The 27,482-nt window shown below is 53.2% G+C and overlaps 4 protein-coding genes across 10 annotated transcripts; 3 read left to right on the forward strand and 1 right to left on the reverse strand.

The window, feature by feature from the left end:
• The first annotated feature begins 22 nt into the window (after positions 1–22).
• GPC2 (glypican 2) lies at positions 23–6,629 on the forward strand. Of its 2 annotated transcripts, XM_047713037.1 has the most exons (11): positions 23–498; positions 580–778; positions 1,443–1,601; positions 1,890–2,212; positions 2,998–3,078; positions 3,345–3,507; positions 3,726–3,856; positions 4,077–4,265; positions 4,378–4,517; positions 4,624–4,799; positions 5,737–6,629. In XM_047713037.1, the coding sequence occupies exons 2-11, from the start codon at positions 613–615 to the stop codon at positions 5,985–5,987; spliced, it is 1,779 nt and encodes a 592-aa protein (XP_047568993.1). In that variant the 5' UTR covers positions 23–498; positions 580–612; the 3' UTR covers positions 5,988–6,629. The 2 variants fall into 2 exon arrangements, with proteins under 2 accessions (XP_047568993.1, XP_047568991.1); XM_047713035.1 differs by having other exon boundaries at positions 23–778.
• Positions 6,630–7,177: 548 nt separating this feature from the next.
• GAL3ST4 (galactose-3-O-sulfotransferase 4) lies at positions 7,178–13,129 on the forward strand. Of its 3 annotated transcripts, none has more exons than XM_047713040.1 (4): positions 7,178–7,279; positions 8,436–8,748; positions 8,929–9,238; positions 11,701–13,129. In XM_047713040.1, the coding sequence occupies exons 2-4, from the start codon at positions 8,624–8,626 to the stop codon at positions 12,751–12,753; spliced, it is 1,488 nt and encodes a 495-aa protein (XP_047568996.1). In that variant the 5' UTR covers positions 7,178–7,279; positions 8,436–8,623; the 3' UTR covers positions 12,754–13,129. The 3 variants fall into 3 exon arrangements, with proteins under 3 accessions (XP_047568996.1, XP_047568998.1, XP_047568997.1); XM_047713042.1 differs by having other exon boundaries at positions 8,647–8,748; XM_047713041.1 differs by having other exon boundaries at positions 7,196–7,271.
• Positions 13,130–13,386: 257 nt separating this feature from the next.
• TRAPPC14 (trafficking protein particle complex subunit 14) lies at positions 13,387–18,230 on the forward strand. Of its 2 annotated transcripts, none has more exons than XM_047713038.1 (11): positions 13,387–13,987; positions 14,196–14,291; positions 14,397–14,526; positions 14,695–14,781; positions 14,942–15,062; positions 15,168–15,315; positions 15,667–15,749; positions 15,847–16,010; positions 16,764–16,918; positions 17,138–17,331; positions 17,445–18,230. In XM_047713038.1, exons 1-11 carry the CDS (start codon positions 13,577–13,579, stop codon positions 17,596–17,598), a joined length of 1,743 nt encoding a protein of 580 aa, XP_047568994.1. In that variant the 5' UTR covers positions 13,387–13,576; the 3' UTR covers positions 17,599–18,230. The 2 variants fall into 2 exon arrangements, with proteins under 2 accessions (XP_047568994.1, XP_047568995.1); XM_047713039.1 differs by having other exon boundaries at positions 13,387–13,828.
• A 264-nt stretch (positions 18,231–18,494) lies between these two features.
• Positions 18,495–21,707, reverse strand: LAMTOR4 (late endosomal/lysosomal adaptor, MAPK and MTOR activator 4). Of its 3 annotated transcripts, none has more exons than XM_047713048.1 (4): positions 21,565–21,707; positions 20,993–21,073; positions 19,159–19,276; positions 18,495–18,818 (listed from the first exon to the last, which is right to left on the reverse strand). In XM_047713048.1, exons 1-4 carry the CDS (start codon positions 21,565–21,567, stop codon positions 18,721–18,723), a joined length of 300 nt encoding a protein of 99 aa, XP_047569004.1. In that variant the 5' UTR covers positions 21,568–21,707; the 3' UTR covers positions 18,495–18,720. The 3 variants fall into 3 exon arrangements, with proteins under 3 accessions (XP_047569004.1, XP_047569006.1, XP_047569007.1); XM_047713050.1 differs by having other exon boundaries at positions 18,495–18,835; XM_047713051.1 differs by lacking the exon at positions 20,993–21,073 and having other exon boundaries at positions 21,565–21,628.
• Between the last annotated feature and the right edge of the window lie 5,775 nt (positions 21,708–27,482).

Genomic DNA, 27,482 nt, shown 5'->3' on the forward strand with positions numbered 1-27,482 from the left:
CACGTTCCAGTCACGCTGCACGGGCAGCCTCGTGAGGGCACGAGCTTTTCGGCGTGCCGCCCCATCACGTGGGCTGGGGCGCGCAGACCGCCTGCTTTAGCCCTTCTCCACCCACGTCCCGCCCTCTTGGCCCCCAATTTCACCCTCCATTGGCCGGGCTTCGCACTAGACTAGTTGTAGCCCCTTCACTCTGGCTTCGCAACTGCCATAGGCGGATTCCGCCCAGGCCGCGCCTTTCGAACCAGATAGCCACGCCCCCAAGAAAGGCCACGCCCCTCCCCCACCAGCCTCCTTTAGTTCCGCTGAGTCCCGCCCCCCTGCCGAGCTTCCCCACTACATTGGCTTAATTTCTCCCTTGGCCCCGCCCCTGAGCCCCGCTCCTTACCATCATTGGCGGGGCCTCGCCTCGCACCCCGCCCCCTGTCCGGCTCCCGGCTCCCATTGTCTCCGCAGATGCCGCTCGGTCCAGCTATAGTGTTCGGTGTTCAGTTTTCTGAGGACCTCTCTTTCTCTGCCGGGCGGAGAGGTCCCGCGGCAAAGAACCGGCTTCCCAAGTTCGGGCTGTTCTTTCCTTCTTAGGACACAGTTTGCTGAGCCAGGGAGACAGCAGCGATGTCCGCTCTGCGATCTCTTCTGCTTCTGCTGCTGTCTCTGTGTCCCGGTCCTGGTCCTGGACCCGGGACCGAGGCAAAGGTCACCCGGAGTTGCGTTGAGACCCGGCAGGTGCTGGGGGCCCGGGGATATAGCTTAAGCCTACTCCCTCCCGCCCTGATCTCAGGTGAGGAGAAAGAGGAAGACTTAGAGAATTGGGGGCGAGGGAGGGGGCGGGGGGCGGCTCCTCCCCAATCCACAATAACTCTCCTCCCTTTCAGAATGACCGTTAAAATAATCTTTTCATGCCGTAGTCAGGCCAGTAATATCTCTTCTCCTGAACTTACTCACCGGGATCACAATACGCGTCCTGTTCACATAATAGGTTTCTTACTCCACCCTCGCCCTAGGAATCCCGTTCTAGCAATTAACACCCCACTCTATTTCTTTCTTCACAGCTCAATTTGTTCCCATCGCTATTTCTAAGAGCCCCATCAGTGATAGTACTTTATTGCTTACCTAGTAACCCCACCCCTCTAAACCCCATTTCTGCCGTAGATGCTGTCCTGTAAATCCCTAGAGACCTGGAGGGCTCCATGTTGGGGAGGGTCACCTGAGGACACTGATCACTAATTTGGCTCAGTACTATTTGATCCCATGACTAATGCCAGTGGACTCAAGATGGGTGAGGGGACAATAAGGAGGGGGTAGGGTCAGGTGCGAATGAGGGAGAGACAATAGAAAAGAAAGCAGACAGAAGAGAAAGGGAGCCTCCTAGACAGACGGAAGAAGGAAGGAATTTCATGATAGCACTCCCCCTCCTCCCATTCCTCTATGTCTCCTCTGTTCAGGTGAGCACCTCCGGATCTGTACCCAGGAGTACACCTGCTGTTCCAGTGAGATAGAGCAGAGGCTGACTTGGGAGACTGAGACCACCTTCCGAGGCCTGGTGGAGGAGAGCGGCTCATTCCTGGTTCACACACTGGCTGCCCGGCACAGAAGATTTGATGGTGAGGACTTGGGTTCCCCAAACCTGGCCTCACACCTCCTCTCTGTGCTCATGACCCCAGCAAACATCCTGCCTTAGCCCCCCCGTTCACCACCACCCCCAGATTCTCTCCAGGGTCCGTCCCTCCCCCACCCCTTCCCAGTCTTCCCAGGTCTCTAAGCATTCCTGGGGCTCTAACTCACTTTTCTCTTGTCTCCCATCCCCATCGCTTCCTGCCTCCGCCCTTTCAACTTTACATCCTTCTCTGGCCTCACCCCACCTCACACTCCTTTCTCCACATTTGCCACAGAGATTTTTCGGGAGATACTCTTGTCATCTGAGCACTCTCTGGCTCTGCTTTTCCACCACTCCTTCGGCCACCTGTACTCCCAGCACGCCCCTGTATTCAGTGGCCTGTTCTCTCGGCTGCGGGACTACTATCAGAGGTCCGGTGAGGGGTTAGATGACGCTTTGGTGGATTTCTGGGCGCAGCTCCTGGAGAGATTGTTCCCCCTGCTGCATCCACAGTACCTCTTCTCCCCCGAGTACCTGTTTTGCCTCACTCGCCTCGCCTCCTCTGCTGAGGACTCTCTGAAGCCTTTCGGGGATGCACCCCACCACCTTCACCTGCAGGTGAGAGGCCCCAAAGCCTGAGCTTCCGTAACCTCTGACCTCTGAACCCCTCACCTCAACTCCCCTCCCATTCATCAGTCACCCCTGCCCCAGTGATCTCCCCCATTCCGCATGGCAGCCATTTCTGACCCCTACCTTGAGCCCTGGTCCCCTCTGCCTGACCCCATGTTCTTTGTTCTCCTTTAATTGGGTACCCCCTTATTCTCATTTTGTGCCCTAGTTTCATACAAATCCCTGACCTGCTAACCTGCTCTTGGCCTCCAGCCCCCTTTCTGCTAACTGCTCCCCAGTCTTAATATCTTGACTTCCTGTGGTTCGACTAACCATGAATTAGGCACATAATAGTTGCGATGGACTTTCATTTACAGTATCTCATTTGTTACCATAACTTTTTGAGACAAAGAGTAGTATCCCTATTTTACTGATAGAAAACTGAGGCTCCCAGAAGTGAAGGTTTCACAGCCAGTTAAGTGGTAGAGATATATCTTACATCCAGGTCTCCTGGCTTCAAGTTCATTGTTTGTTCTGATATGCCATCCTTCTATGGCCAAGCCCTATAAAACGCAGTCCCTCCATTTCTTCCCAAACCCAGTTCCCCCTTTAGCCTTCTAGACTATAATTCCTTTGAGTCTCTTGAACCTGCTTCCCTGTACCACCTGACACTCCTAACAGCCCCACCAGAATGCCACAAACCTAACCCCCACTGCTTGTACCCTCTTGGCTCCAGTCTTGACTGAACCATGACTGACCCTATGGTTTTTCTCACCCTCTTTCCCCTACCCCAGATAACCCAGGCCCTGGTGGCTGCCCGGGCCTTTATCCAGGGCCTGGAGACCGGAAGAGACGTGGTCAGCGAAACACTTAAGGTTAGAGGGGCCTGAGTGTGGGCAGGGCCCAGGGAGGGCGAGGCAGAAGTAAGAAAGGTCCTATGAGGAAGAGTCACAAACCTCCTCATATTAGCCCTGAGGCCTCAGTATCCAGGATTAAGCAGGAAGGAGGGGGGCAGGAGTGAAATCTCCCTTGTGTCATGATCCATGACCTCCTCCCATTCTCTGACCCTCTGTCTAGCACCAAGCTTGGCTGAGCGCAGCCACTGTGTTTGTGAATGACAAGTCCTGCTGTCTGCCCCCAGGTGCCCATGTCTGAAGGCTGCAGGCGGGCTGTGATGCGTCTGACCGGCTGCCCCCTTTGTCGGGGCATCCCCTCGGTGCCACCCTGCCGGGGCTTCTGCCTCAATGTGGCCAATGGCTGTCTCCACAGCCAGGGACTGGATCCTGACTGGGGGGCCTATCTGGGTGAGGGGATTCAGGAGGGTCTGGGAGGGCTGTTTGTGTTTGGGATGTCTTGGGGTGGACCGGGAAGGGAGTCATAAACCTTAGGGAGTTGAGAGACTGTTCTCATGTGAGTTTCTCCTATCCAACACTTTGTTGCCTCCCTCCATGACCCAGGTCAGGATTTGTGGGAACACCGCGGTCCCTCGTGACACCCTTTCTCTTTCTTCCCCTCCTTCAAGATGGTCTCCTGTTCCTGGGTGAGAAGCTCCAGGGCTCTTTTTCTTTTGAGCTGGCAGCCCAGGCCATTGGGGTGAGGATCTCAGAAGCTCTGAAGTACCTGCAGGAAAACAGTGTGGCAGTGTCAGCCCAGGTATGGGGGCCATGAGAAGGGTGGGAATGTCACCCTGAGGAGATGGGGAGGATAGTGGGGGTGGGGGTGTTGGAGTGCAGGAGCGAGATGAGTGGAGCTGAGGGTCTGGAGTGGGGGGACAGTGTGGGGTGTCAGGGAGACTGGGGTGTTGGAGTGGGGCTACTGTGTGGCTCTCACCACAGGATGACTGGGTGGGGGGACCTCTTCCTTGTGCCTGAAGGTGTTTCAACAATGTGGGAACCCCCAACGGACACAAAGCCGCACCCGCAGAGCCCCGGCCCCTCGGGAAGAAGCGGGGCGCCTCTGGACCTCGGCGAGGGTGGCAGGGGCTGCAGGGGTGGCAGGAGCAGCAGGGGCACCAAGGATAGAGAGGCCCACGATGGCCGGGGCCACCAGCCTGAACCGCCTGGTGAGTGAGGGAGGGGCGGGGGCGAGGCGGGGGGCAGGGACGGGTAGTGGGGGGCAGGGACGGGTAGTTGGGGGCGCGTGCTCTAGCCCAGCCACAATCTCTGTTCGCCCAGGTGTGGGAGCTCCGCGAGAGGCTGGGCCGAGTGAGGGGCTTCTGGGCCCTGCTGCCCCAGGTGGTGTGCGGGGATCCCCGCATGGCTGCGGACGTCTCGAAGGAGTCGGCGCCCTGCTGGACCGGATCTGGGCGGGGCCGGTGAGACCCGGTGGCGGTGGGTGGGCGGGCGGGGCCCGACGGTGGGGTGGGCGGGACCAGGTGGGACCGGGCGGGGCGGGAGCCTTCGGGGCTGCTCTGCCTACAGGTACTTGTCACCGGTGGTCGGGCTCTCTCCGTCCGAGCAGCTTGACAACCCAGAGCTGAACAAGGAGGACACGAGCATCAACCTCCAGGCGCGGAGGCGGCGGCTGCAGCTCCGGGCGGCCACGACCAGGATGAGGTTGGCCGCGCTGGGACGCGACCTGGAACTGGAGGACTGGGGTGAGAACCTCGGGCGCAACGAGCGCTGCGCCTCTCCCGGCTTTCTGGATCCGACCTGGCCCCGCCCACTGCCTTCTGAGACCCTCCCCTCGCAGCTCTATTCAGTTACTCCTTCCTTCCTTCCTTTCTTCCTTTGAACATGCTTTTCCTGAATGCTCACCTCAAAAGTGACAGGGTGATGGTGATGGTGACAGGGTCTCCATCCTTGAGTTCATGGATCAGTGGGGAGACACGAAAACACACAGAACAGTGGGAAGCCTGTTAGATGGAGAAGTGTGTGAGTTGGAGAGGAGGATCCACGGGGTTGGGGGGGGAAGCTGGGTGGGTGGGCCTTTAAAGGGCTGGCACCCAAGGTGGAGTTTGCCAGAGAAACAAGGCACAGACAGACTTTCGTTGGTTCTCTTCTACTGTTTGTCCATCTCTGTCTCGCATTATCTCTCCTCCAACACCCCTCTTTCCCATTCCCACATCTCTCTGACCTCTCCCTTTGCCTTCCTGTCACTCACTTTCTCCCTCTTCCCAATCTCCATCTATCAACCTGTGTCCCTTTCTTCTGTCTCTTCTTTCTGTCTTTATTTTTCAAAGATATTTACTTATTTGTTTGTTTATTTATGAGAGAGAGAGTAGGATGAGTCAGAGCACGATGGGGGAGGGTTGGTAGAGGGAGAGCAAGAGGGGGAATCAGGCTCCCCACTGGGGAGGGAGCCCAATGCTGATGCCCCATGTGGGGCTCCATCCCAGGACCCTGGGATCATGACCTGTGCCAAAGACAGACGCTTAACCAACTGAGACACCCAGGTGCCCCATCTCCTTTCTGTTTTTAATCTTAAATTCTCTTCCTCCCTGTTTACATGTCTCTCTCCCCACTTCTCTTTCTGTGTCTGTCTCACACTGACACTCTTTCTCAACCCTGTCTCTGATCCTCTCCTTCCTGCAGATGAAGACGCCAGTGGTTCTGGAGAGGGACAGCACTATGCAGATGACTGGATGGCTGGGGCAGCAGCGGTGGCCCCCCCAGCCAGGCTGCCTCGCCCTCCTCGAAGGGACGTTAGTGGGGGCAAAGGAGGAGGTGTCCTTGTCCGCCACAACCAGGGCAGGAGCAGGACTGGGGGGACATCTGTTGGTTTTCACACCCAACCCATCCTCATTCTCTTCCTCTCAGCCCTGGCCCTGCTTGGACCAAGATAACAGGGGAGGGGTGCCCTAGCATCAGAAGGGTTCATGGCCCTTCTCCTCTTCCCCTCAGCTGGGTCTGAGGAGGAGTCGAAGGGGGATGCAGAGCGGTAGAGAAAGGGACTTTTTGGGTGAATGGCTGGGGCCCCAAATCCAGGAAATTACCATTGTGGTTTGGGGGTAGGGGGGTGGGTGTTCACAATATTTATTTTTTCATTTACAATCTGGGGAGGAAGAGGCTAGGGGTATTTATTTAGGAAGGAGGTGTACTCACCAACCAAGCCTCTGTGTTGGGCCCGTTGTCAGCCCCAACAAGGAAAAAGGGAAGGAGTTTTAGAGTTGCGATTGGGGGTGGGGTTTGAAAGAAGTTGGAAGTGGGGAGGGGTGGGACACCTGGTCTCAAAGGGGCAAACCGGGTGCCAGTGGGGTACAGGGCAGGGGACTCTGGGGTATGTGAATAGGGTCAAAACCTGTGGGCCTGGTTTCTATGGAGTTTTCTTAGTATCAATTTCTGAAACTAAAATGCCAAAAAGAAAAAAAGGGCTCCTCATCTCATGATCTCTGTCATCTACATCCTTCACAAGCTTCCACACGTCATGTTTCAGTGTTGGATTCAGTGTTTATTTTGCAAATAAACAGCTAACATATTGGACCCTGTGTGTGACTCTGGACTTTTAGCATCCTTCCCTGAGCCCATGCTCCTGGCAGAGACTTAAGACCTTTCTTGGAACCTGCCCCTTGTCATTCTGTTTGGGCAAGTTGTCTACCCTCTGGGTCTGAGCCCCTTCATCTGTAAAGTGGGGAGAATTGTGGGGACCGGCAAAATTCTTTCTGAATCTGAGGTGCCATTAATATGACCACACCACTGCCTCCTGCCTACTGGGTGGGGGGCCCCTGTTCTCCGTGTGTCAGCTGGGGGCTACCTTGTCATGTTCTTGACAATGTCTGCTTTCAACTCCTCTGTTATTTTGTCTTTCCTTCTGTTTCCTGAATGAGTCTTTTGTTCTGCAGAAAGCTAAGCGGAAAAGGTATAATTGATTCCTAAGTGTGAAAGGAGGATAGAAGTGCTGTCTTCCAAGGGCGGGCTGGATGCCCTGATGGAGGAAAGATGCCTGGAGGGAGAGACCCAGAGACGAGATTAAAGCCCAAGCAGCTGCAGGGACTGGCGGGACAAAGGGAGGGAGGGGGAGGAGCCTGGGCGTGGAGCAAGTTTATGGGGAAAGTTGAGCACTGCGCGGAGCCGGGCGGTGGCTGGGGCAGGCAGGAGGGCCAGATCCCGATTTCCCTGCTGCTCTTCAGGTGGCCTGGTGAGTGGGCAAGTGAAGCCAAGGCCGCGGCCAGTGGAGGGGCTCTCGAATTTATGGGAGGAGACTTGGTTCTTAGGACTCCGGAGGGGGCCGACAAAGGGCTGGCGACAGACTGAGCGAGCACCAAAGCCGGAGGGGACAGAGGGCTGGATTGGAGATAATGGGTGGAGACAGAGATGGATGGAAGGAATAGAAGTCTGGACACACGAGGGAGTTGGGTACGGGACTGGATACTGGGGGCTGCGTTGGGGGAGGGAATCGGGGCGTGATGCCAGAGGGGGCGGGTCTCAAGGTAGCAAGTGAGGACGCTCCTTGCCTGGGGTCACTCCAGGCTTGTCCCAGAAAGGGGTTGTCGGGGCTTGTTGGAGGGGCTGTGGCCCCTGGTGGCGGCTGTGATCTGAAAGGTTGGTCCAGACTCCCAGCTGATTAGGAAGCTGGGGCCTGGGAAGGAACTCAGAAGCTCCCTGTTTGTATCTTTCGGTATCTTTACATCGCAGAGTTTTTTTTCCCTCTCTCTCCAGCTCCACCCTCCCAATCTCCTCTGGGTACAGAAGGAGTTGGAAAGCCGGCACTGGGGAGTTGGGGGTGTCTGGGGAGCCGAGCTCCATCAGGAACCCCATGTCTCCCCCAGCTCTGCACACACTGGGGTCTGCCCTGTGCCGAGAGCACTTCAGGAGGGGGAAGAGATGCCCGAGTTTTGACTCTTATTCATGACAAAGTCTTTACTCCTGGAGTTGGCCTCCCTGGGTTCAGTAGCCTGTGCCCTGTCTGACCCCCGCTCCCTCCTTATGGCTGCCCCTTCTGGCCTCAGAATGGGGCTCTTCATCCCCATCTGTCACGGGCAGAGGAGCTCATGAGGAAGCCAGGGAAGCCAGGGGGCGGCCGATGTCCACTTCACTGGCCCATGAGCGGACTGGTCTTTCTCACAGGGTCTTGCCTTTCTTCCCTCCCCTTCTATTTCCCTGAGGCTCGGGTAGAAGCTACAGGTGAGGGCCGGGGAAGCTGGCAGAGTAGCTGTGGGCCACCGGGAGGATCTGGGTTAGAGAGGACCTGCCCCTCCCCACAGGCTCCAGCTTCTGGAATGAGCCGCAGCAGCAGGAGAGAAGCCTCTACCCTCTCCTTAGACTCCCCTCCTTCCCCCTCATTTCCCTTCTAGACGCTGACAGAGGCAAAAATCTGCTAACTCAGGGGGCAGACTCAACCAGGGCTGCAAGCAGACCTGGGGGATGACCCCCCGATCTCGAACCAGCGCCTTCCACGGCTGCACGGCTGTCTCCACCTGTCCCTGCCTCCGTGCCTGGCCCTTGCCCTGTCCCTCGCTAGCATCACCCTTACCTGTGCCACATGGGCCCTCTGTCTCCTACCAGGACCATGCGCCTCTGGGGGCCTCGGAGCCTGGGGGTGGCTCTGGGAGTCTTCATGACCATCGGATTTGCCCTCCAGCTCTGGGGGGGCCCGTTCCAGAGGAGGTGAGTTCCCACCCTGTCCCAATGCCTGATTGATACCCCCCATTTGCTCCGCCCCATGCCACCTAGGTCGGTGACTCTTGGGGACTCAGAGGAGGTTCCATGTCCTCTGTCCTTGCTCCACAAGATGCCCGCCCACCTGCTGGTGAGGGACAGGAAAATTGCCCTCCCATCTCTCCCCAGGCTACCAGGCCTGCAGCTCCGACAGCCCTTGGCCCCATCCCTGGGATCAGGATCAGCTGTTTCATCCTGCCTGCCCCAGCAGCGACTTGTGTTCCTGAAGACGCATAAATCTGGGAGCAGCTCTGTGCTGAACCTGCTTCATCGCTACGGGGACCGACACGGACTGCGCTTCGCCCTCCCTGCCCGCTACCAGTTCGGCTACCCAAGACTTTTCCAGGCTTCTCGGGTCAAAGGCTACCACCCTCAGGGGGGAGGTGCCAAGCCCCTTTTCCACATCCTTTGTCATCACATGAGGTTCAACCTGAAAGAGGTGAGGGGTATAAGAGGGGATGGGTGGGATTGGAGAGACATGGGCTTAGGTTTGTGGCCAAGAGCACCAGGGGAGGGGGGTCCCCAGGCCTGGGGATTCCTAGGCACCCCTTCATCCAGAAATTGGGCATGGGACCCACAGATTCCGGTTCCCCTCTCCACAGCTATCCCTTGCCTAGTAGTTTCTGGGAGCCAAAGTCCTGCCTTCTTCCATCTAGAGCTTTCCAACCCCTTTCCTTGGCCAATTTTCCCCACTGGTGTCAGTGCCCTGACAACTCTGACCCCCAGACTCTCACCTCTGATGCTTCTTCTTGGCTCTTCTTGGCCCCTTCTACTGACACTACCAGGGCCCCTGCTCAGCCACTCCCTTCTGCCCATCTTCCTCTGCCAGATACGGAGGATCTACATGCAAGCCTACATGCCAAGCCTACATGCCAAGCCCTAGCCTGGTCCTGACCCCCTCCTCCCCGGCTCCCCCTCCTCCCCCTTCTCTAAAGTTCTAAAGGGGAAGGTGTGTGCACGCACACACGTGCTCACCCATACACACCCAGGAACCTGAGAGCTCTTGGGCAAACAAAATCAGTGTGCAAACGAAAATATACACAGAAGGAACTTTTATTGAATTGTTACTGACTGCTGGATACTAACCTTACCATCGCCTTGCCAGAAAGGCATTATAAGTGTCTCTGTTACACAGATGAGAAGGTCAAGTTTCAGAGAGGCTAAGTGACTGGCCTCCTTAACAGAAAGCAGCAGGGCTAGGATTTGAACTCAGACCCATCGGCTCCCAAGTCAAAGGGCCGTCCCTGGCATACGTACATGTGTATGTGTGTTTGTATTTGGAACCTCAGGGAGAATATTCACCAAAAGAGGCGGGGCTTTCTGGGGGTCCCGGTTTGTAAGGGAAAGGTGGATACAGCTTTGTAGTAAGAAGAGGGAGCAGCATATCAGCAAAGGTGTGGTGGTGGCGGTGGTCGTCATTATCTGTGTGTTTGTGTATGTGTGTGCACGTGCACGCACGCCTGTGTTGAGCTGGAGCTGGAGAAAGCATCTGAGGGTCATGAGTATTACCTAAAGGGCAGTGAAGGGTCACCGCTGGGAGTGAGGTGAGGACAATGATCTTTCAGTCAGGTTTCTCTGGCTTTTGACCTTTGACTTCCATTGCCATCACCTATTCACCGAGTACCTACCACATTCCATGCACTTCCACAGTCAAGGTAAGTGTTAACCCACATTTATACACGGAGGAACAGCAGCTCTGAGAAGTTCAAGAACTTGCCTGAAGTTACATAACTGGTAAATTATTCCAGATCCATCTGATGGCACAGACTGTTCTCCCCTGCCTTCAAAGAGACACTCAGTTTGCAGGCTGTGCTCTGCAGGCATGGCCACATTAGCAGAGCAAATTGGAGGACATCGTGTGAGGGCAGCAGGTTTAGTGACAAGCCATATTCAGAAGCAGAAACCCTTCGGGGAGCCCAGGAGCTGGGTCCTGATGTGGATCTGCCTGTGTGACCATCCCAGGGTGTGGCTCAGTCCAATTCCCACTATCCTTCTTGCTGAGAGATAGAATCGCGTGTCCCAAGCCTCAGGGTATCACCCTACCAAGTGTCCATAGCTCCCCAGTACCCCATCCAGGGGTGTCCTTTACTTTCCAAGATGCCTAGGAGCCCTAGAAGTATCCTGTCCTTTCACCATCCTGGGCTTGGCCTGCGTACCTGATGCCTATACTTGAGATAGCATTATGGTTGGCCCCTCTCCTCCCTCTCTGTTGCCAGTGACCGCTTCCCCACCCCACACCCCTACCTGGAGGCGGCCCGAGACCAGTTCCTTTCTTGAAGCTATGACCAAGAGCCCCAGGGTAGGCACCTAATAGGTTTTTGTTGGACAAGTGAAGACAAAGTTTGATTCTTAGAGATTTTAGTGACCAAAGCCATACAGAGAGGCCCAAAGAAATTAATGTTCTTTTTTTTTTTAAAGATTTTTATTTATTTATTTGACAGAGAGAAATCACAAGTAAGCAGAGAGGCAGGCAGAGAGAGAGGAGGAAGCAGGCTCCCTGCTGAGCAGAAAGCCCGATGTGGGGCTCGAACCCAGGACTTGGGATCATGACCCGAGCCGAAGGCAGCGGCCCAACCCACTGAGCCACCCAGGCGCCCCGAAATTAATGTTCTTAAGTAGCTTCCCGTGTTCCAGGTCCCTTCATACCCTTTATCTCGTGTACCTTCATAATCAGTGGGAAGGTATGGTTGTCCCCATTTTTCAGATCAGCAAATTGAGTCTCAGAGATGTTAAGTAACTGGCCCAAGATGTTTGTGTAGGAAGCTGGGGGTTTCCAGCAGAGCCCAGAAGTTTCGAGAAGAAGGTTTGAGGCATCTAGGGGGATCCCCTGGCAATGGGCTTGCTCTTAGTTTCTTCCTGGCCCAGTTCTTTCTCACTAAGCCTGTTTTCTCTCCTCTGCAGGTACTTCGGGTCATGCCTTCTGACAGCTTCTTCTTTTCCATTGTCCGAGACCCAGCAGCTCTGGCCCGCTCTGCTTTCTCCTACTATAAATCCACCTCATCGGCCTTCCGCAAGGCGCCATCTTTGGCTGCCTTCCTGGCCAATCCTCGAGCCTTCTACCGACCTGGGGCCCGTGGGGACCACTATGCCCGCAACTTGCTCTGGTTTGACTTTGGACTCCCCTTCCCCCCAGAGATGAAGACCGAGAGAGGGAATCCTCATGCACCTAGAGACCCCAACCTCCCACAGCTGAATGTTTTGCCTTCTGGCACTGGGCCCCGAGCCCACCACCCTCTGGATCCCAAAGCTGTCTTCCATCCTGCTCCCACAGTGGCTGGTGGTCACGGCCAGACATCCAGCCCTGCCTCTTTAGATTTGAGATCTTCGTCCTTCCTCCAGTGGAGTCTGGCCTGGCTGGACTCTGTCTTTGATCTGGTCTTGGTGGCCGAGTACTTTGATGAGTCGTTGGTTCTACTGGCAGATGCCCTGTGCTGGGGTCTAGATGACGTGGTGGGCTTCATGCACAACGCCCAGGCTGGAGGTGAGCAGGGCAGAGGCGCTGTCAGCAATGGTGGACTGACCGCTGAGGATAGGCAGCAGACTGCACGGGCCCGAGCCTGGAACCACTTGGACTGGGCTCTCTACGTTCACTTCAACCACAGCCTGTGGGCACGGATAAATCAATACGGCCAGAGCCGGCTGGAGAGTGCTGTGGCACAGCTCCGGGCTCGCCGAGAGGCCCTGGCTAAACATTGTCTAGAGGGGGGAGAGGCTTTAGACCCCAAATATATCACTGACCGACGGTTCCGTCCTTTCCAGTTTGGGTCAGGTAAGGTTTTGGGCTATGTACTTCGGAGTGGACTGAGTGCCGCAGACCAGGAGGAGTGTGAGCGCCTGGCTACCCCTGAGCTACAGTACAAGGACAAGCTAGATGCCAAGCAGTTTCCCCCAACAGTCTCTCTGCCCCTTAAAACTCCAAGGATACTCTCCCCCCAGGCATCAGACCAGTCTTAGGCTGAAGAGCAGTGAAGCCACGAGGGCACACATAATTGAATATGGGGCAGCCAGATGCCATTTCTGCTTCCCCCGAAAGCATGTTAGTGCCCTAGAGGTTGAATGAAACCTTGCACGGACGTGGGCACCAAGTCTTCCAGCCTGTATCAAGGCATTCCAGGCATTCAGCCCCTTGCAATACTCCCTCCCTGCCTGTTTTGTCCCTTCCCTTTTCCAACCCCCTGGCAGGTCCTGATAGCACTCTCAAAGATCCTCCGGAGGAGCAAATCATGGAGTAAGCCAGGAAAAAATGCATCCATTTCTCTGAGTTATTTGGTTCTGGACTATGCCCATTTCACTGTGAAATGTTTGTTGAATGAATAAATAATTTGAGCCTTTGACTTGCTTCATACAGGGCGGAAAATGGAGCATCTTCCTGGGAGAAGCGGAGTTGGAGGGGGTTCTTTTAATATTTCTTCTCTAAGAAATCTGTCTTGTGGTCTCTCCTAAACCCTTCTTACCGCAGCCTATCCCCAGCCGGACCCCGCCTCTCTCCCCAGCCGGCAGGTCACCCACAAATTCCGGGGCCTCAGAGACCACGCCCCTTCCTTTCCGCTTCCGGTTTCTCGCCAGTCAATCGGCCCAGCAGCCCGGTTCCGGCCCTGCGGGGTCTCGGTTCCGGGTTCGTTGCCCCGGCTCCGGGCCCCGGCTGGTCTTCCGGGCCGGCCCGGACGCGCGCAGCACCGGTCGGGTGTCGGGACTCCCGGGCCCCGCCCCAGCGGCCCCCTCGCCCTCCTCCGCCCCGGCCCACCTCGCCCCCCGCCCGCGCCGTCCTAGCCGCCCCATGGAGTCCCAGTGTGACTACTCGATGTATTTCCCGGCGGTGCCACTGCCGCCGCGCGCGGAGCTGGCGGGGGACCCGGGCCGGTACCGGGCGCTGCCCCGGCGCAACCATCTCTACCTGGGGGAGACTGTCCGCTTCCTGCTGGTGCTGCGCTGCCGGGGGGGCGCGGGGTCCGGCGCCGGGGGCGGCGGGGGCTTGGGCTCCCGAGGGGCCTGGGCAGAACTGGCAACCGCCCTGGCCGCCCTGGCCTCGGTCAGCGCGGGAGGCGGGGCGCCCGGGGGCGGTGGCTCCGCAGACCTGGATCCCGAACCCCCAGGGGGCGGGGATCCTGGCGGTGGGGTGCTGTTTCGAGGCTGCAGCCCCCTCCTCACCCACGGCCCGGGCCCTGCTACCTCAGGGGGAGCGACCACGGTGAGGAGCTTGGGGTGACACGGCACAGGGCGGAGGGGCGGTTTGCTGGGCTCCAGAGACAGGAGGGGATGGACGCTGGGGGCCTGAGGAGGCAGGTGACGGAGGAGAGCAGAGGCCAAGAAGAACCGAGAACATCACATCTTAAAGGGAACGGCGCAGGCTGCCTCTTTGACTCTCCTGCACTCTTAACCCCTTTCACAAACCCCAGCTGCCTGTGGAGGAACCAATTGTGTCCACAGATGAGGTCATCTTCCCACTCACAGTTTCACTGGATAGACTGCCCCCAGGGACACCTAAGGCCAAGGTAAGACTGGCAAGGGGTGGGGCTGTTGTCCTAATTCAACTCCCTTTCAAAGGCTGGGCTAGCTGTCTCTCCTCTTGACCGAGGTCCTGTGTCCCCTGTGCTCAGATTGTAGTGACTGTGTGGAAACGGGAGGTTGAGGCACCAGAAGTCAGAGATCAAGGCTACTTGCGCTTGCTGCAGACCCGATCTCCTGGGGAGACCTTCCGGGGCGAGCAGAGTGCTTTCAAGGCCCAAGGTGGGGAGAATGCAGAGAGGAAACGCTAGAGTCTGGAATCTGGGGGACAGAATGGAGGGGTGATACTGGCAAGTGCCTGATCCTGGGAGCAGAGGAAGATCAGAGCTGTGGGCTGGAGGTGAGGTCTCTGCCCAGCTCATTGGTTCTTGCCTGGGCCCTCTCCTGCAGTGAGCACCCTGCTGACTCTGCTGCCCCCTCCGGTTCTGAAATGCCGCCAGTTCACTGTGGCTGGAAAACACTTGACCGTGCTCAAGGGTGAGATCTATGGCTCAGGTCTTTGGTAGCAGCAAGGTCATTGACTGGGTGGCAGTTACTCTGGGCATACTGGTGGGGATCAGTCCATTTTGGAGGGGTAAAGTCGGGACTTGAAGGGTCCCGGTACTCTTAGCTGAGCTGAGCTGGTTTCCTCCAACAGTGCTGAACAGCTCCTCCCAGGAGGAAATTTCCATCTGGGATATCCGTATTCTCCCAAACTTCAATGCTAGTTATCTACCTGTCATGCCCGACGGCTCTGTGCTGCTGGTGGACAATGTCTGGTGAGGTCCTGAGGAGGGGGGCCAGGCTGCAAAGTAGGGATTGGGGCAGGGCCAAGAGCTCTGGCATGAAAAGATCAAGCTCTGTCCCTCTTTCTGCTGAACTAGTCACCAATCTGGGGAAGTCTCCATGGGTTCCTTCTGCCGGCTCCCTGGTACCTCTGGCTGCTTCCCCTGCCCGCTTAGTGCCCTGGAGGAACACAACTTCCTGTTTCAGCTGAGAGGGGGTGAGCAACCCCCTCAAGGGGCCAAGGAGGTGAGCATAAGAGGCTGGTATGCTCAAGGAGCAAGATTAAGAAAAAGCAGTGGAGGGGCACCTGGGTGGCTCAGTGGGTTAAGCCTCTGCCTTCAGCTCAGGTCATGATTTCAGGGTCCTGGGATCGAGCCCCACCATCGAGCTGTCTGCTCAGCAGGGAGCCTGTTTCCCCCTCTCTCTCTGCCTGACTCTGCCTACTTGTGATCTCTGTCAAATAAATGAAGTCTTTAAAAAAAAAAAAAAAAAAAGAAAGAAAGAAAGAAAAAGCAGTGGGAGGGAAAGGCCAGGGGGTGACAAAAGACGGAAGGGGACCTCAGATACACATGAGGTTTCCTTTTGTCTCTCCTGCAGGGCCTAGAAGTTCCCCTGATTGCTGTGGTTCAGTGGTCTACCCCAAAGCTGCCCTTCACCCAGAGCATCTACACCCACTACCGGTGAGTTTGTTGGACTCCCTGCTGGGCACCATCCCATTCACCTGTTCGGAACACATGCCCTCCCACACGCCCGGCTTCCCTTTCTCACTGCTTCTAGCCTGCCCAGCATCCGCCTGGACCGGCCATGCTTTGTGATGACGGCCTCTTGTGAGTCCCCTGTTCGGACTTATGAGCGGTTCACGGTCACCTACACACTGCTCAACAATCTCCAAGACTTCCTTGCTGTGAGGCTTGTGTGGACCCCGGAGCACGCACAGGCTGGTAGGTGGGCTGTCAAACTCTGGGACCTTGTCCCAAAAGAGGAGGGGAAAGGAAGTCATGGAGGTGGGTGGCTTTTGGCAGGCAACTTCAGCCCTGTACCTGGGTGGTCTCCATAGTGTCACCAATGGAAAGCTTAGAGAAGCAGTGGGCCAGTGATTTTAAGGGCATTGACCCTGGATCTGGGCTCCCTGGTATCTTTGATTTCTGCCTCTCCCATATACTAGCTGTGTGACCTTAAGTAGGTTACTTAATCTTTCTGAGCCTCACTCAGGTTCCTCTTCTCTAAAATGGGGGAAATAGGGTGCCTGGGTGGCTCAGTCGGTTAAGTGTCTGCCTTTGCTCAGGTCATGATCTCAGGGTCCTGGGATCGAGTTCCGCATCTGGCTCCCTGCTCAGCCAGGAGCCGGCTTCTCCCTCTCCCTCTGCCTGCCGCTCCCCTGCTTGTGCTCGCTCTCTGTGTCAAAGAAATAAATAAAAATTTTAAAAAATATAAATTAAATTAAATGGGGAAATAGTATCTCATGGGGTTGTTACGGTGACTTAATGGTTAACGTAAGTGACATGGTTAGAACAGACGTCAGCACACTGTAAGTATTAGTGGTTGTTATTTATACACGTCAGCAAAAAATAACACATACCCAGTTTACGCCACAGAGCGAGTCTGAGGGTCAAATGAGACTGTGCTCGCGAAAGCCCTTTGCGACCGTACAGATGGGTTTACTGGTGGCTGTCTCTGTGTCTCACCCCTTCCAGGAAAGCAGCTGTGTGAGGAGGAGCGCCGGGCCATGCAGGCAGCCCTGGACTCCATTGTCTGCCACACGCCCCTCAACAACCTGGGCTTTTCCCGGAAGGGCAGCGCGCTCACCTTCAGTGTGGCCTTCCAGGCTCTGAGGACGGGGCTCTTCGAGGTGGACCAGGGGTGGGGGCTGGACTGCGAGATGGGTTATGCAGAATGTCAGGGTGGGAGGAGTCAGAGCCACCTGCCTCGGGTGGTATGGAACAGTGGGGACAGAGGGAAGGTGGACTTACAGTCCCACGCCGGCAGGGCAAGTGGGGACAGTGATGGGAAAGGAAGGCGGGGGCCGGGAGGCTGAGCTGGGGCGCTGATTTGTGTCTCCCCGCGCCAGCTGAGCCAGCACATGAAACTGAAGCTGCAGTTCACCGCCAGTGTGTCCCACCCTCCGCCCGAGGCCCGGCCCCTCTCTCGAAAGAGCAGCCCCAGCAGTCCTGCTGTCCGGGACCTGGTGGAGAGACACCAGGCCAGCCTGGGCCGCTCTCAGTCCTTCTCTCACCAACAGCCCTCCCGCAGCCACCTCATGAGGTACGGAAGTGTGGGAGGGGTGCCACGGGCTTCAGTAGAGGCTAGAGTTGGAGCAGGAGCAGGAAAGGGTCCTGGGGTCTGACCGGAGCCCCACAGCCTCTGCCTTCCCCCAGGTCGGGCAGCGTGATGGAGCGCAGAGCCATCACGCCTCCTGTGGCCTCCCCTGTGGGCCGCCCCCTCTACCTGCCCCCGGACAAGGCTGTGCTTTCTCTGGACAAGATTGCCAAGCGTGAGTGCAAGGTCCTGGTGGTGGAACCTGTCAAGTAGCACCGGGCAGGCTCTCCTCCCTCTTAACACTCCCAGAAACCGAAAGCCCCTGGAGGGGGTCCTCACTCCAGACTGTGCCTCCCCTGGGATGCCTCCCACCATGGATGAGGAGGCCCAACAGGGCCGCCTGTCTGTGTCTGCTGATGAGGGACAGGGAAGAAGCTGTGAAATGGGCGGGTATGGCTACAGCACTAAGCCAACAGTATTTCCCCGACTCCCTGGGGGGGGCTGGCCCCACCCCGAGGCCATGGCAGGGGCTCCAAGAGCTCCCTTGCCCCCCGCCCTATACCCTGTTTCTAAGTTTACAGAGTGTATTCCTTGTTCCTATTTAGTTGTCTCTCCTGCCTCTGACATTCCCTCCCTCCCACCCACCCGCAGGGCTGAGATTAGAGGGTGGTGATGGTAAAGGGACTTCGACAATGACCCTCCTGTCTCAGGGGAAAGGGGAGATAGCCAGGTGGCCTCCTCCTGCCCCTCATGTTTACGTTTGCAGCCTGAAGCACTTTAAGTTGTGTGGGGTTATCTTTTCTTTCTTTCTTTTTTTTTTTGGATCTGTCTGTTCCTGTAACTTATTCTCCAACTACTGCTTCCAACTGAAATAAGACTATTAAATACCTGTTCAGGAAGGAGAAGAACGACTTCCGTTTGTCTCTTGGTGGCAGGAGCAGAGAACCCAGGGGCTCAGAGGGGTTCCCTACCGGAGGCACACCAAACAGCTCCCCTCAGCTCCCCTCCTACCATATTATCCTCTGATTGCCAGTTCATAGGCCCACGTGCCTTGCCTCACCTTCGGGGCCCACATACACAACTTGTCTCCCTAGAAGACAGACTTGGGGTATAACCTCCCCCCCCATCCCCCGGCAAGTTCACACTCTCTCATACACACATCCCTGGGCTGGGGATATCAGACTTATGTTTATTAGGAGGGAGGGAGGGAAGAGGCAGAACCTCTTGCCCTCACTCTCCTTGACACAGTGCAAAGTCCCCAGGCCTCTGCCCTTCCAGGTAGGGGTGGGGAGGTGGGTAAGCAGAAAGCCAAGAAAGAGCTGGAGGAGGTTTGCGTCTTCCTCATCACAGAGGCCCATAGACCCAATCCACCTCAGCCCCCGGGCCTCTGGCGGCTCAGACGTCAACAGGATCCCGGCCTTGGTTCTGCCTCTTCACCACAAATACCCTCTGTCCTGACACGGTCACCAGCAGCGTGTGTTCTCCAAAGACCACTGGAGAAGAGACACACCTTCCCCCACCCGGGAGAGGGAAGGGAGCACAGAGTTAGTGGGGGTACAATGGCCTCTATAGGGTCACACAAACTGGTGGGAGCAGAAGCCAAAGGCATTCCGTGGTTCAAGGTACGAGGGCTCCATTACCTCCCCTTCCTTCTCATGCTTTCTCATCGTTCAGATGCAGGGGTGAATCCCAAAGGGACCAGGAACCCCAGGGGGGATGGTGGGAGGTTAGCAGGAGATGGACTTTTTTTTTTTCCCCCTGAGAAGAGAAGCCTCTAGGAATAACCCCCACCCCCTACCACCACCACCACCAGGGGCAGGGGCTGAGGCTCACCTGACAGGCGCTTGAAGGGTATGTTTGTGCTGTGGTGCAGCCGGAAACCACAGGCTGTGCTGACCAGCTCAGAGATGGCACTGGCTGCCTGCTCGTCATTCTCTAGATCCCCAGATGACTGCATGCAGAGGGAGGAGGAAGGATGGCAGAAATTAGGGAACAGAATTGGGAAAGAATTCCAGGAACAGTCACCTTGGCTCTAGCATTTGTAACCTCTCCCTCTCCATTTTCCAGTACCCCTAAGGTCACCCCTATTTTGGGGAAAACAAACCTGAAACTTTATGATACTGTTGCCCCTCCTGGTGCCATCTTATTTCTCATCCCTACAGTACGGGCCTTCCCCCAGTGAGCAGTGACCCTCGTTCGTTTCTTTACCGACCATTCTTTTTTAATCGCTGAAACGTGATTTCTCCCCTTTTCCCCACTTGATAAAACCATTCTCAAACATCTGTGCCCACCCAGCACTGACAGGTTCAAGACCCCTTCTTTTCCTGTTTACTTGTTGCCTTGCCTGCACATTCTGAAACATAAACGAACATTCTCTTTGTCCTTGAGCCCTTCCGTAGTACCTAGCCCTTGGGTAATGATGTGGCTGTGGCCTAGGCTTCCTCTTTTGGTGATTGTCTCAGAGTTTCCTCTCCCAACTTCCTTAACAAGGACCTCGCAACTAGGTCACATTCAGTCGCCTTTGCTCTCTAGGACATTCTGTAGCTCCATCTTCTCATCTGTTAATTGGACAAGTTCCTATCCATAGGCTTGTTGTGAGGATCACACTGAACTGTTATTGGTGAGATGCTCAGAACAGCTCCTGGCAATACATACTGTATCAAAATGTCTAAAGCCATCAAAATCTCCTTACCTCACCCCTCCCTAGTCAACTTCTTTCTTAATTTCCTGTTTCTGAAAGCACCATCATTCTAGGCTTGGGTTCAAAGTCTTACTAGATGGAGAAGTATCTCCTCCAATTACCTGTCTCTAGTCATTATCAAGATATACTGACTCTTTTAAAATTTCTTCTCTCCTTGTTCCTCCTCACTGCCACCATGTCTGTCTCATACCTAGATCTTTGCAGCAGCTCCCCCTACTTCTGAGTCCCCACCCTTTCTATCTTCACACCTGATAGAATAATCTTGCTCAATTCTTTCTTTAGCTCACATTTCTGTTCAAAACCCTTCAAAGCTCCCATTACCCTCAAGATTAACCCAAATGTGTCAACCAAGCCTTGAAAGTCCTCCACAATGAGATCTTTCCTTACCATATCCTCTTCTAAACCTTTCCAAATCTTTTCAATATAGTCCCACCATTCCAACTCTGAGTACTCTCCTTTTCTGCCTGTTCACCACCGACTGCCCAGATGAATTCTTACCTCCTCCAAGAGTCTCCTTGTTATAATGTAAGTTACAACACAAAGGTTGAATCCATTTTCTGATCTCCTTCACTAGTCTTTACGACTTGCATTGCTTTCAACTTTTATCCTTAAGCCTTGTCTCTCCAGCTCCATTAAAAACTTCTAGAAAGCTAAACACTGTATTGTACTATGAAACAAAATTCATAGCCTCTTAAATAAATACCAAATAGAGACCTATTCAAGAGAACTTGGATAATATCAGTTATCAACAATCCTGTAACTAGTTGTCTGACTTTGTTAAAGTCATTAAACCTCTCAACTCAGAAGTTACTAGAGTATGATTCCAGCGATTTGATTAGTTACTGAAAGCTTACTCTCTGCCTAGCTATGACCTAGAATAGAGACAACTCGGGCTAAACCCGGCAATGTTAAGAGATCACAGGGCCATTTGTCCTTGGTGGACCCCCTCCCTTGCCCAGAACGCACCGCCAGCACCGCGCCTTCACTCAGCACCAGGTAGCCAAGCTGGTCTGGGATTCGCTCCAGCCCCTGGGTCAGTGCAGAAGTCTAGTGGGTAAAGATGCAATTAGTCAGAAGCATGCCGGGATGGCCCTAGATGGTCTTCACTTGCAAACCCAAGTCTCGCTTGACAAGGCCCCCCAAACCTTCTCTTTCCCCAGCTATGGCCCTTCCAGACCCTCTCCTCTACAAAGCCTTCAACACTCATCTTGCTGAGCTTCCCACTTTCTCACCCTCTGACCCTGGGTTCCCTTGACCTCCGCAGCTCCGCTGTTCCCTTCCCCCCACCCGCCCCATCTCCCAATTCCCCCGGTGGCCGGCCCCACCCCCGGAGACTACTCCCCAGCGCCCAAACACCGTCGCACAGATCCCTCTTCAGCCCTCTACGTCGCCTCCCCTCCCATCTCTATTCTCTCTGCGTCCCGGGGTGGATAGGAGGTAAGGGCGGAGTACAGGCCCAAGTCTGGGGAACCAAAGAGATTGGGGAACAGGGTTGCAGAACCCCTAGCGCTCACTCCCGCGCATGCGTCCTCACTCACCATCGCAGCCTTAGGTGCTGGGGGCGCTCCCTATCAGATAGGTAGCTTCCGGCTCCAGACCCAGGTCACGTGCTTCCACCAGGAGGTCCCCTCCAGCCCTGCGCCTCTGGCCTTTAGCCCCGCCCCCGGAATGCGGATTGGACCATGAGTACATCATCAGCCTTAATCTGCCAGTGCAGAGGACCGCCTCCCGAAGACGCAAGCGGATTGGTCGTAGGCCCTCCTTCACAGCTCTCTCCCCGCCCCTCAGCCCCGGTGCTCAAGGGGAGGGGGCGTGTCGGCGGAGGGTGGAGCCTGGAGGGGCGGGGCCGGAGGGAGGGCTGAGGGTGTGCGCCTGCGCACAAAGGGGCCGACGTTCTCTTTCGGCGAAACTGCCCACCCGTGAGATTACGAGTTGAGTATAAAGTGAAATGACGTGGAATGCACGTGAAGAGCTAGTCAAAGGCTACTTTTATTTCTACTCCAGGAAACTGTTCCCTCAAGACAAATGCCTAAGGGATTTGTTTCTAAAATAGCTTTTCCTCCCGGGATTCTGGGATTCTGTGCGAAACAGGGTGACGGTGAGTGGAGTCCCCGCCTCCTCTCCTCGGGCGAGGCAGCCGCAAAGCTGGCTGTTCTCTCCCAGGAAAGATTAGAAACAGTACCCTGAAGTCATTTTATTAATACCTGAGCGTCACCTCGAAAACTTGTGTTTTAATTTAAGTGGTTTCCAGGCCGGCAATACCAATATCACTGAGAAAGTGTTGGTGAGGTCAAATGAAGGGTGATTCTAGAAATAATAAACCCTTATTGGTGACGGTGTGGAAAAATTGGCGTCTTCGTGCATTGCTGACGGGGTTGTGAAAAGGGGCAGCTGCTGCGGAAAACCCATCAGCTGTTCCTGGGAAAGTTGAACTAGAGCAGCTCCGCTCCTGGAGGGATTCCCGAGAGAACTGGAAACGTGTCCACGCAAAACACTTGCACACAAATGTTCATAGCAGCGTTAGTCATAATAGCCCAAGGATAGGAACGCCCCCAAATATCCATAAACTCAGCAACAGGTAAATAAAACACGGCATGTCCATACAATGGACTCTCATCCAGCTGTAAAAAGGAATGAAGTACTGATAAGTCCTGCAACATGGATAAACCTTGAAATCATTACGCTAAGTGAAAGCAGTCAGATACCCGAGGCCACACAGTATGAATCTGTTTATGCGAGATGTCTAGACTAGGCAAATCCACAGAAACAAGAAGCAGATTGGAGGTTGCCAGGAGCTGAGGGGAGGGGGAAATGGGGAGCGACTTCTAATTGGTGATGAAAATGTTTTGGGGTGATAGAGTGATGATGGTTACACAGGCTGTAAATGGAGTAAAACCACTGAATTGCACACTTTAGAACGGTGAATGTTACTGCATGAGGTATATCTCAATAAAATAAAACTAAGTACTGTTGCTTGAGAAGTTTCATTAGAGAAAATGGATGGCTTTTTTTAAAAAAATGAAGTTTGTTTACTTATTTATTTATTTATTTTTTTTAGAGAGAGAGTGTGCACACGTGAGTGGGGGAGGAAGAGCAGAGAGGGAGGGAGAGAGAATCCCAGAGGGGCTCCACACTCAGCACAGAACCCAACATGGGGCTCAATCCCACAACCCTGAGATAATGATCTGAGCTGAAATCAAGAGTCAGATGCCTAACCAACTGAACCACCCAGATGCTCCAAAATAAGGTATGTTTATAAGATTTAAATTGGGAGGAAGATAGAGAAACAAAGTTATGTGGAGATGCTTAATTTTGCAAAGGCCCCCCTTGGCCTTAAATATTGGTGACACTTCACAGCATCATTTTCTTTAATTTACTCTCCGGAGCATTTTTCATCCCTGCACTCACCTATCCCTCTCATTAACCACACAGTGATAGTATCCCCATTTTACAGATGAGGAAGTGCAAATTTAAGAGAGGTTGAGCCCTGCTCACAGGCACACTAGCTGGCAATGGCAGAGCCAGATTCCAGCCCAAGTTTGCTGGCACGGAGTCTGATGCTTTTCCCATTGTTCCATCAGCCAACTACAGTTATTATTACCTTTAAAAAAAAAAAGATTTTATTTATTTATTTGACGGATAGAGATCACAAGCAGGCAGAGAGGCAGGCAGAGAGAGGGGGAAGCAGGCTCCCTGCTGAGCAGAGAGCCCGATGCGGGACTCGATCCCAGGACCCTGGGATCATGACCTGAGCCGAAGGCAGAGGCTTTAACTCACTGAGCCATCCAGGAGCCCCTATTATTACTTTTTTTAAAGTTACATTTAATTTTACCTCAGAAATTCCATGTTTTTATTTTACTTGACACAGAGGAGCACTTCACAGGACAATGCTCATCAGCCATCATCAGAATTATTTCATTTTTATAAATTATACTCATGTAGAGAGTTAAGTTTCTCATTCTTTCATTCAACCAGTGTTTATTGAGCACCTTCTGTGTACCAGACACTTTTCTTGGAATTGGAGATATTATCTATCTTCCTTTCTGTCTCAAAATGATAAAGGTCAAGGGAATGATTTTTGAAAATTGAAATAATGGTTACTTCTGGGATTGAGAGGGGGATGAGATAGAAAGAGAAACAAAGCGTTCAGAGTCTGAACTATGCTTGTGTGTCCCCACCTCCAAATTCATATATTGACCCTGGTCCCTACTTTGATGATATTTGGAGGTGGGGACTTTGGGAAGTGCCCAGAAACTACATATTCCTTTATTTTCCCCCAACTTGACCCCTCCCAACATACGTACTTTGTCCCACTTGGATCGAAGGGGCTCGTATCTCTCGTGTAACACTTACTGCATCTCACTGCTACTCTTTGTTTGCCTGCCTGGCTCACTTACAAGCTGGGCAGGGGTCAGGGCTGTGATGTTTCCAACATTTTATTCCCAAAGATAATGACTATTACTCCACAGTCTTCAAAAAGTGCTGGTTGAATGGATGTGTCAGGGTTACAATCCAGGAAAGGCAGAGTGGGGGTTGGGAAGTCTGTTGATGGTTGTATATAATTTAGACTGTTGTTTGACCAAACCACTGGGTCCCATAGCCTAGCCAAGTTAGCGCATAAAGTGAACCATCACAGCCACAAAACCCAAAGAGGGTGGGTGCCCCTTTGCTGTGATGGTCTCTGTGGCAGCTCTCTTACTTGGGCCTGCAGTTGTGGGAGAGGAAAACCTTTCCCACTGGTTTCCCCCTGCCTCCACCCAGGGGTATTATGGGATAACTGAGCAAAGGGGAAGGAATGTGCTTTGTAAGTACATATCTTGGGGGAAACACTGGTGAGCCAGAAGGGGAGGAGGCATTTGAGTGTCTGGAGCTGGGCGGCTTGTGAGTACTGGGAGCCCATATAATGTTGGCGAGTCCACTTCCTTGGTTCTCTGTGGCCAAGAGGCGACAAAGCCCATCTAACATAAGCAGGCTCTCTCAAAACTCAGGCTGCTTCCATTTCTCAAATTTAATAGTATGCAAAAAACCAAAGAGAAGCAAAAACAGGGTTCCAAAATTGTGGCATGATTGAAATGGTTACATTTAACAGATAAATGCTTTTAACACAGAGATATTACAAAGCCTTATGATTTTGACAGTTCTGCAGTAATTGCCAGGTTTACAAAGTTAATCTGTAAGGCAGAAGGCTATAATGAGACACCAGTTAAGTCGTAATCTGAAAAGTCTCCTTCCTTCCTTGTGGGAATGTCTCTGACTGAATAAATAACCAAACTGCTTTAGAGGGAATGTTCAAAATCTACATTTGAGGCTTTTGTGAATGTGAAGCCTAGGCAAAAAGTCCCTCTCCACCTGGGCAGGGCTCCAGATAGAGCTTTAACATGCTTGAATTTCTAGTTATCTTTATGTCCTTAAGGAGGGGGGTCCCAGACAGAATTAATAATGTGGTTGTGAGTCACATCCTCAGCCCTGGCCTCATACTTTTTTTCCAGTTATAGATTCACACTCTGCTGAAATTATAATTCCTTCTAGGATTTAAGTTTTTCCTCTAAGGCCAGAAAGGATTAATTCATTCATTATTGAAAGCTATGACTCTATGCCAGCTACTGTTCTAGAGGTAGTGGGTAGAACAAATGTCTCTACCCTCATGGAGCTTATACTCTAGTGGATGGAGACAGAAAACAAGCTGTACATATAAGAGGAAAATTAAGTAGTATGTTAGAAGATGGTAAGTGGTATGGGAAAAAAAATCATCAAAGTAAATAGGGCCCAGAGTATGGGGATAAGAGGGGACATGCTATAGTATTAAATAGGGTGGTCATGGTAGGTTTCTCTGAGGAGACTTTGAGAAGACTCAGGCAAAGTCTGGAGGGAGGTGAGGGAGTCAACCTGGAGGAGACCTGGGAGAGAGTATCCACGGCAGAGGTAACTATCACAAAGGCTCAGTGTGTGCATGTATGAATGTGTGTGACTGATAGACTTGAGAATCGGAAAAAAAGCCAGTGTGACTGAAACTGAAAGATCAAGGGGAGAGTAGTAGGAGAAAAGTTCAGGGAGGTAATGGATGCCAGATGATGTACTGTTGTGTGGGAATTTGGTTTTTCCTCTGAGTTAGTTGTTGCCAACCTTTCCCCCCCATTATTCTCCTTCGGAGAGTCTTTCATTTCCTAATTGGTTCCCTCTCATAAAATTTTCATATCATAGATAGACTTACATTTGTCTATGTACTGTGGCCTTCAGAGGGCCACAAACCATTGTAATATCCAATAATTTTTTTTTTTACCCCCAACCCCTAAGAAACAACTTTTATCCCCCTGGAGATGATATTGCTTCTATTGAGAATGCATACTGGGTGAACTGGGAAGTCACCAGGGAGTTTAAACAGAGGAATAACATAATCTTACTATTAAAAGGATCATTTTCGCTGTTATGTTGAGAAAAGACTGTAGGAAGGTAAGTGTGGAAGCAAGAAGACCAGTTAGGTAAGAGATTATGGTGACATAGACCAGGGTAGTGGTAGTGGTGGTAGTGAGAGGTAGTCAGATTATAAGCACATTTTGAAGGTAAAAACAATAGGATTTCCTGATGCACTGAATGTAGGATGTGAGAAAAAAAACAAAGCAATAAGAATGATTTTGTTTTTGACCCGAGCCACTGAAAGGATGGCATTATCATCAACTTAGATGGGAAAAGCCAAGGATCGAGTAGTTTATTTAGAGCGCATTTGGGGGTGGCGGAAATAAAGTTCATTTTTGCCACATCTATCTGTGATGTATTGCAAGTGGAGATTTTGAGTAGATAGATATGAATCTAGAATTCAGGAAAGAGTTCTGTGCTAGAAATATAAATTTGGGAGCTGTTGGTAGATAGATAGTCCTTAAAGCCACGAGACTGGATGAGCTCAACAAGGGAGTGAGTGTCAATAGAGAAGAGAATCAGGGTCTGATCCCTGGGGCATGTCAACATCAAGAGGTTGTGAGAAGAGGAGGAATCAGTGAAGAAGTCAGAAGAAACAATCAGTGAGGTCAGAGGAAACCAGGAAAGTTAGGTGTCCTGAAAAACAAGTAAAGAGCATGTATCAGGGAGGAGGGAGTATCCAGCTGGTGCAAACACTGCTGATGGGTGCTGAGAACCTTCAGTAGGTGATTGACTGTTGGGTTATGTGCTATAAAGGTCATTGATAACTTCAAGAAGGGCAGTTTCGGTGGAATGGTCAGAGCAAAGTCTGGTTATATCAAGATTAAGAGAGACCAGGAGTGGAGAAATCAATGACATTGAGTAAAGTCATCTACTGTTAAAAGAGTTTTAACTACAAAGGGATAAAAAAAAAATGGGGCAGTAGTTGGGTAGAAGGGCCAGATACATCAATGATCAGAACAGACCTCTGTCATCAGTGAGGTCAAGGGAGGAGGGTTTTATCAAAATGAGAGAATATCAAAATGAGAGACTAGATGTATGC

The sequence above is a fragment of the Lutra lutra genome, chromosome 18 (assembly GCF_902655055.1).
Source record: "Lutra lutra chromosome 18, mLutLut1.2, whole genome shotgun sequence".
NCBI classification, from domain to species: Eukaryota; Metazoa; Chordata; class Mammalia; order Carnivora; family Mustelidae; genus Lutra; species Lutra lutra.

Excerpts from the sequence above, each read along its gene's own strand:
- TRAPPC14 (XM_047713038.1), top strand. The coding sequence starts at position 13,577 with ATGGAGTCCCAGTGTGACTACTCGATGTATTTCCCGGCGGTGCCACTG. Across the intron at positions 14,527-14,694 it reads GAGTGCTTTCAAGGCCCAAG|TGAGCACCCTGCTGACTCTG; the intron begins GTGGGGAGAATG and ends CCTCTCCTGCAG. Across the intron at positions 14,782-14,941 it reads ACACTTGACCGTGCTCAAGG|TGCTGAACAGCTCCTCCCAG; the intron begins GTGAGATCTATG and ends TTCCTCCAACAG.
- GAL3ST4 (XM_047713040.1), top strand. The coding sequence starts at position 8,624 with ATGGGCCCTCTGTCTCCTACCAGGACCATGCGCCTCTGGGGGCCTCGG. Across the intron at positions 8,749-8,928 it reads GGGGGCCCGTTCCAGAGGAG|GCTACCAGGCCTGCAGCTCC; the intron begins GTGAGTTCCCAC and ends ATCTCTCCCCAG. Across the intron at positions 9,239-11,700 it reads TGAGGTTCAACCTGAAAGAG|GTACTTCGGGTCATGCCTTC; the intron begins GTGAGGGGTATA and ends TCTCCTCTGCAG.
- GPC2 (XM_047713035.1), top strand. The coding sequence starts at position 613 with ATGTCCGCTCTGCGATCTCTTCTGCTTCTGCTGCTGTCTCTGTGTCCC. Across the intron at positions 3,508-3,725 it reads TGACTGGGGGGCCTATCTGG|ATGGTCTCCTGTTCCTGGGT; the intron begins GTGAGGGGATTC and ends CCCTCCTTCAAG. Across the intron at positions 4,800-5,736 it reads CCTGGAACTGGAGGACTGGG|ATGAAGACGCCAGTGGTTCT; the intron begins GTGAGAACCTCG and ends TCCTTCCTGCAG.
- LAMTOR4 (XM_047713048.1), bottom strand. Across the intron at positions 19,277-20,992 it reads GTGAAGGCGCGGTGCTGGCG|TCATCTGGGGATCTAGAGAA; the intron begins GTGCGTTCTGGG and ends CTCTGCATGCAG. Across the intron at positions 18,819-19,158 it reads ACCCTTCAAGCGCCTGTCAG|TGGTCTTTGGAGAACACACG; the intron begins GTGAGCCTCAGC and ends TCTCTTCTCCAG.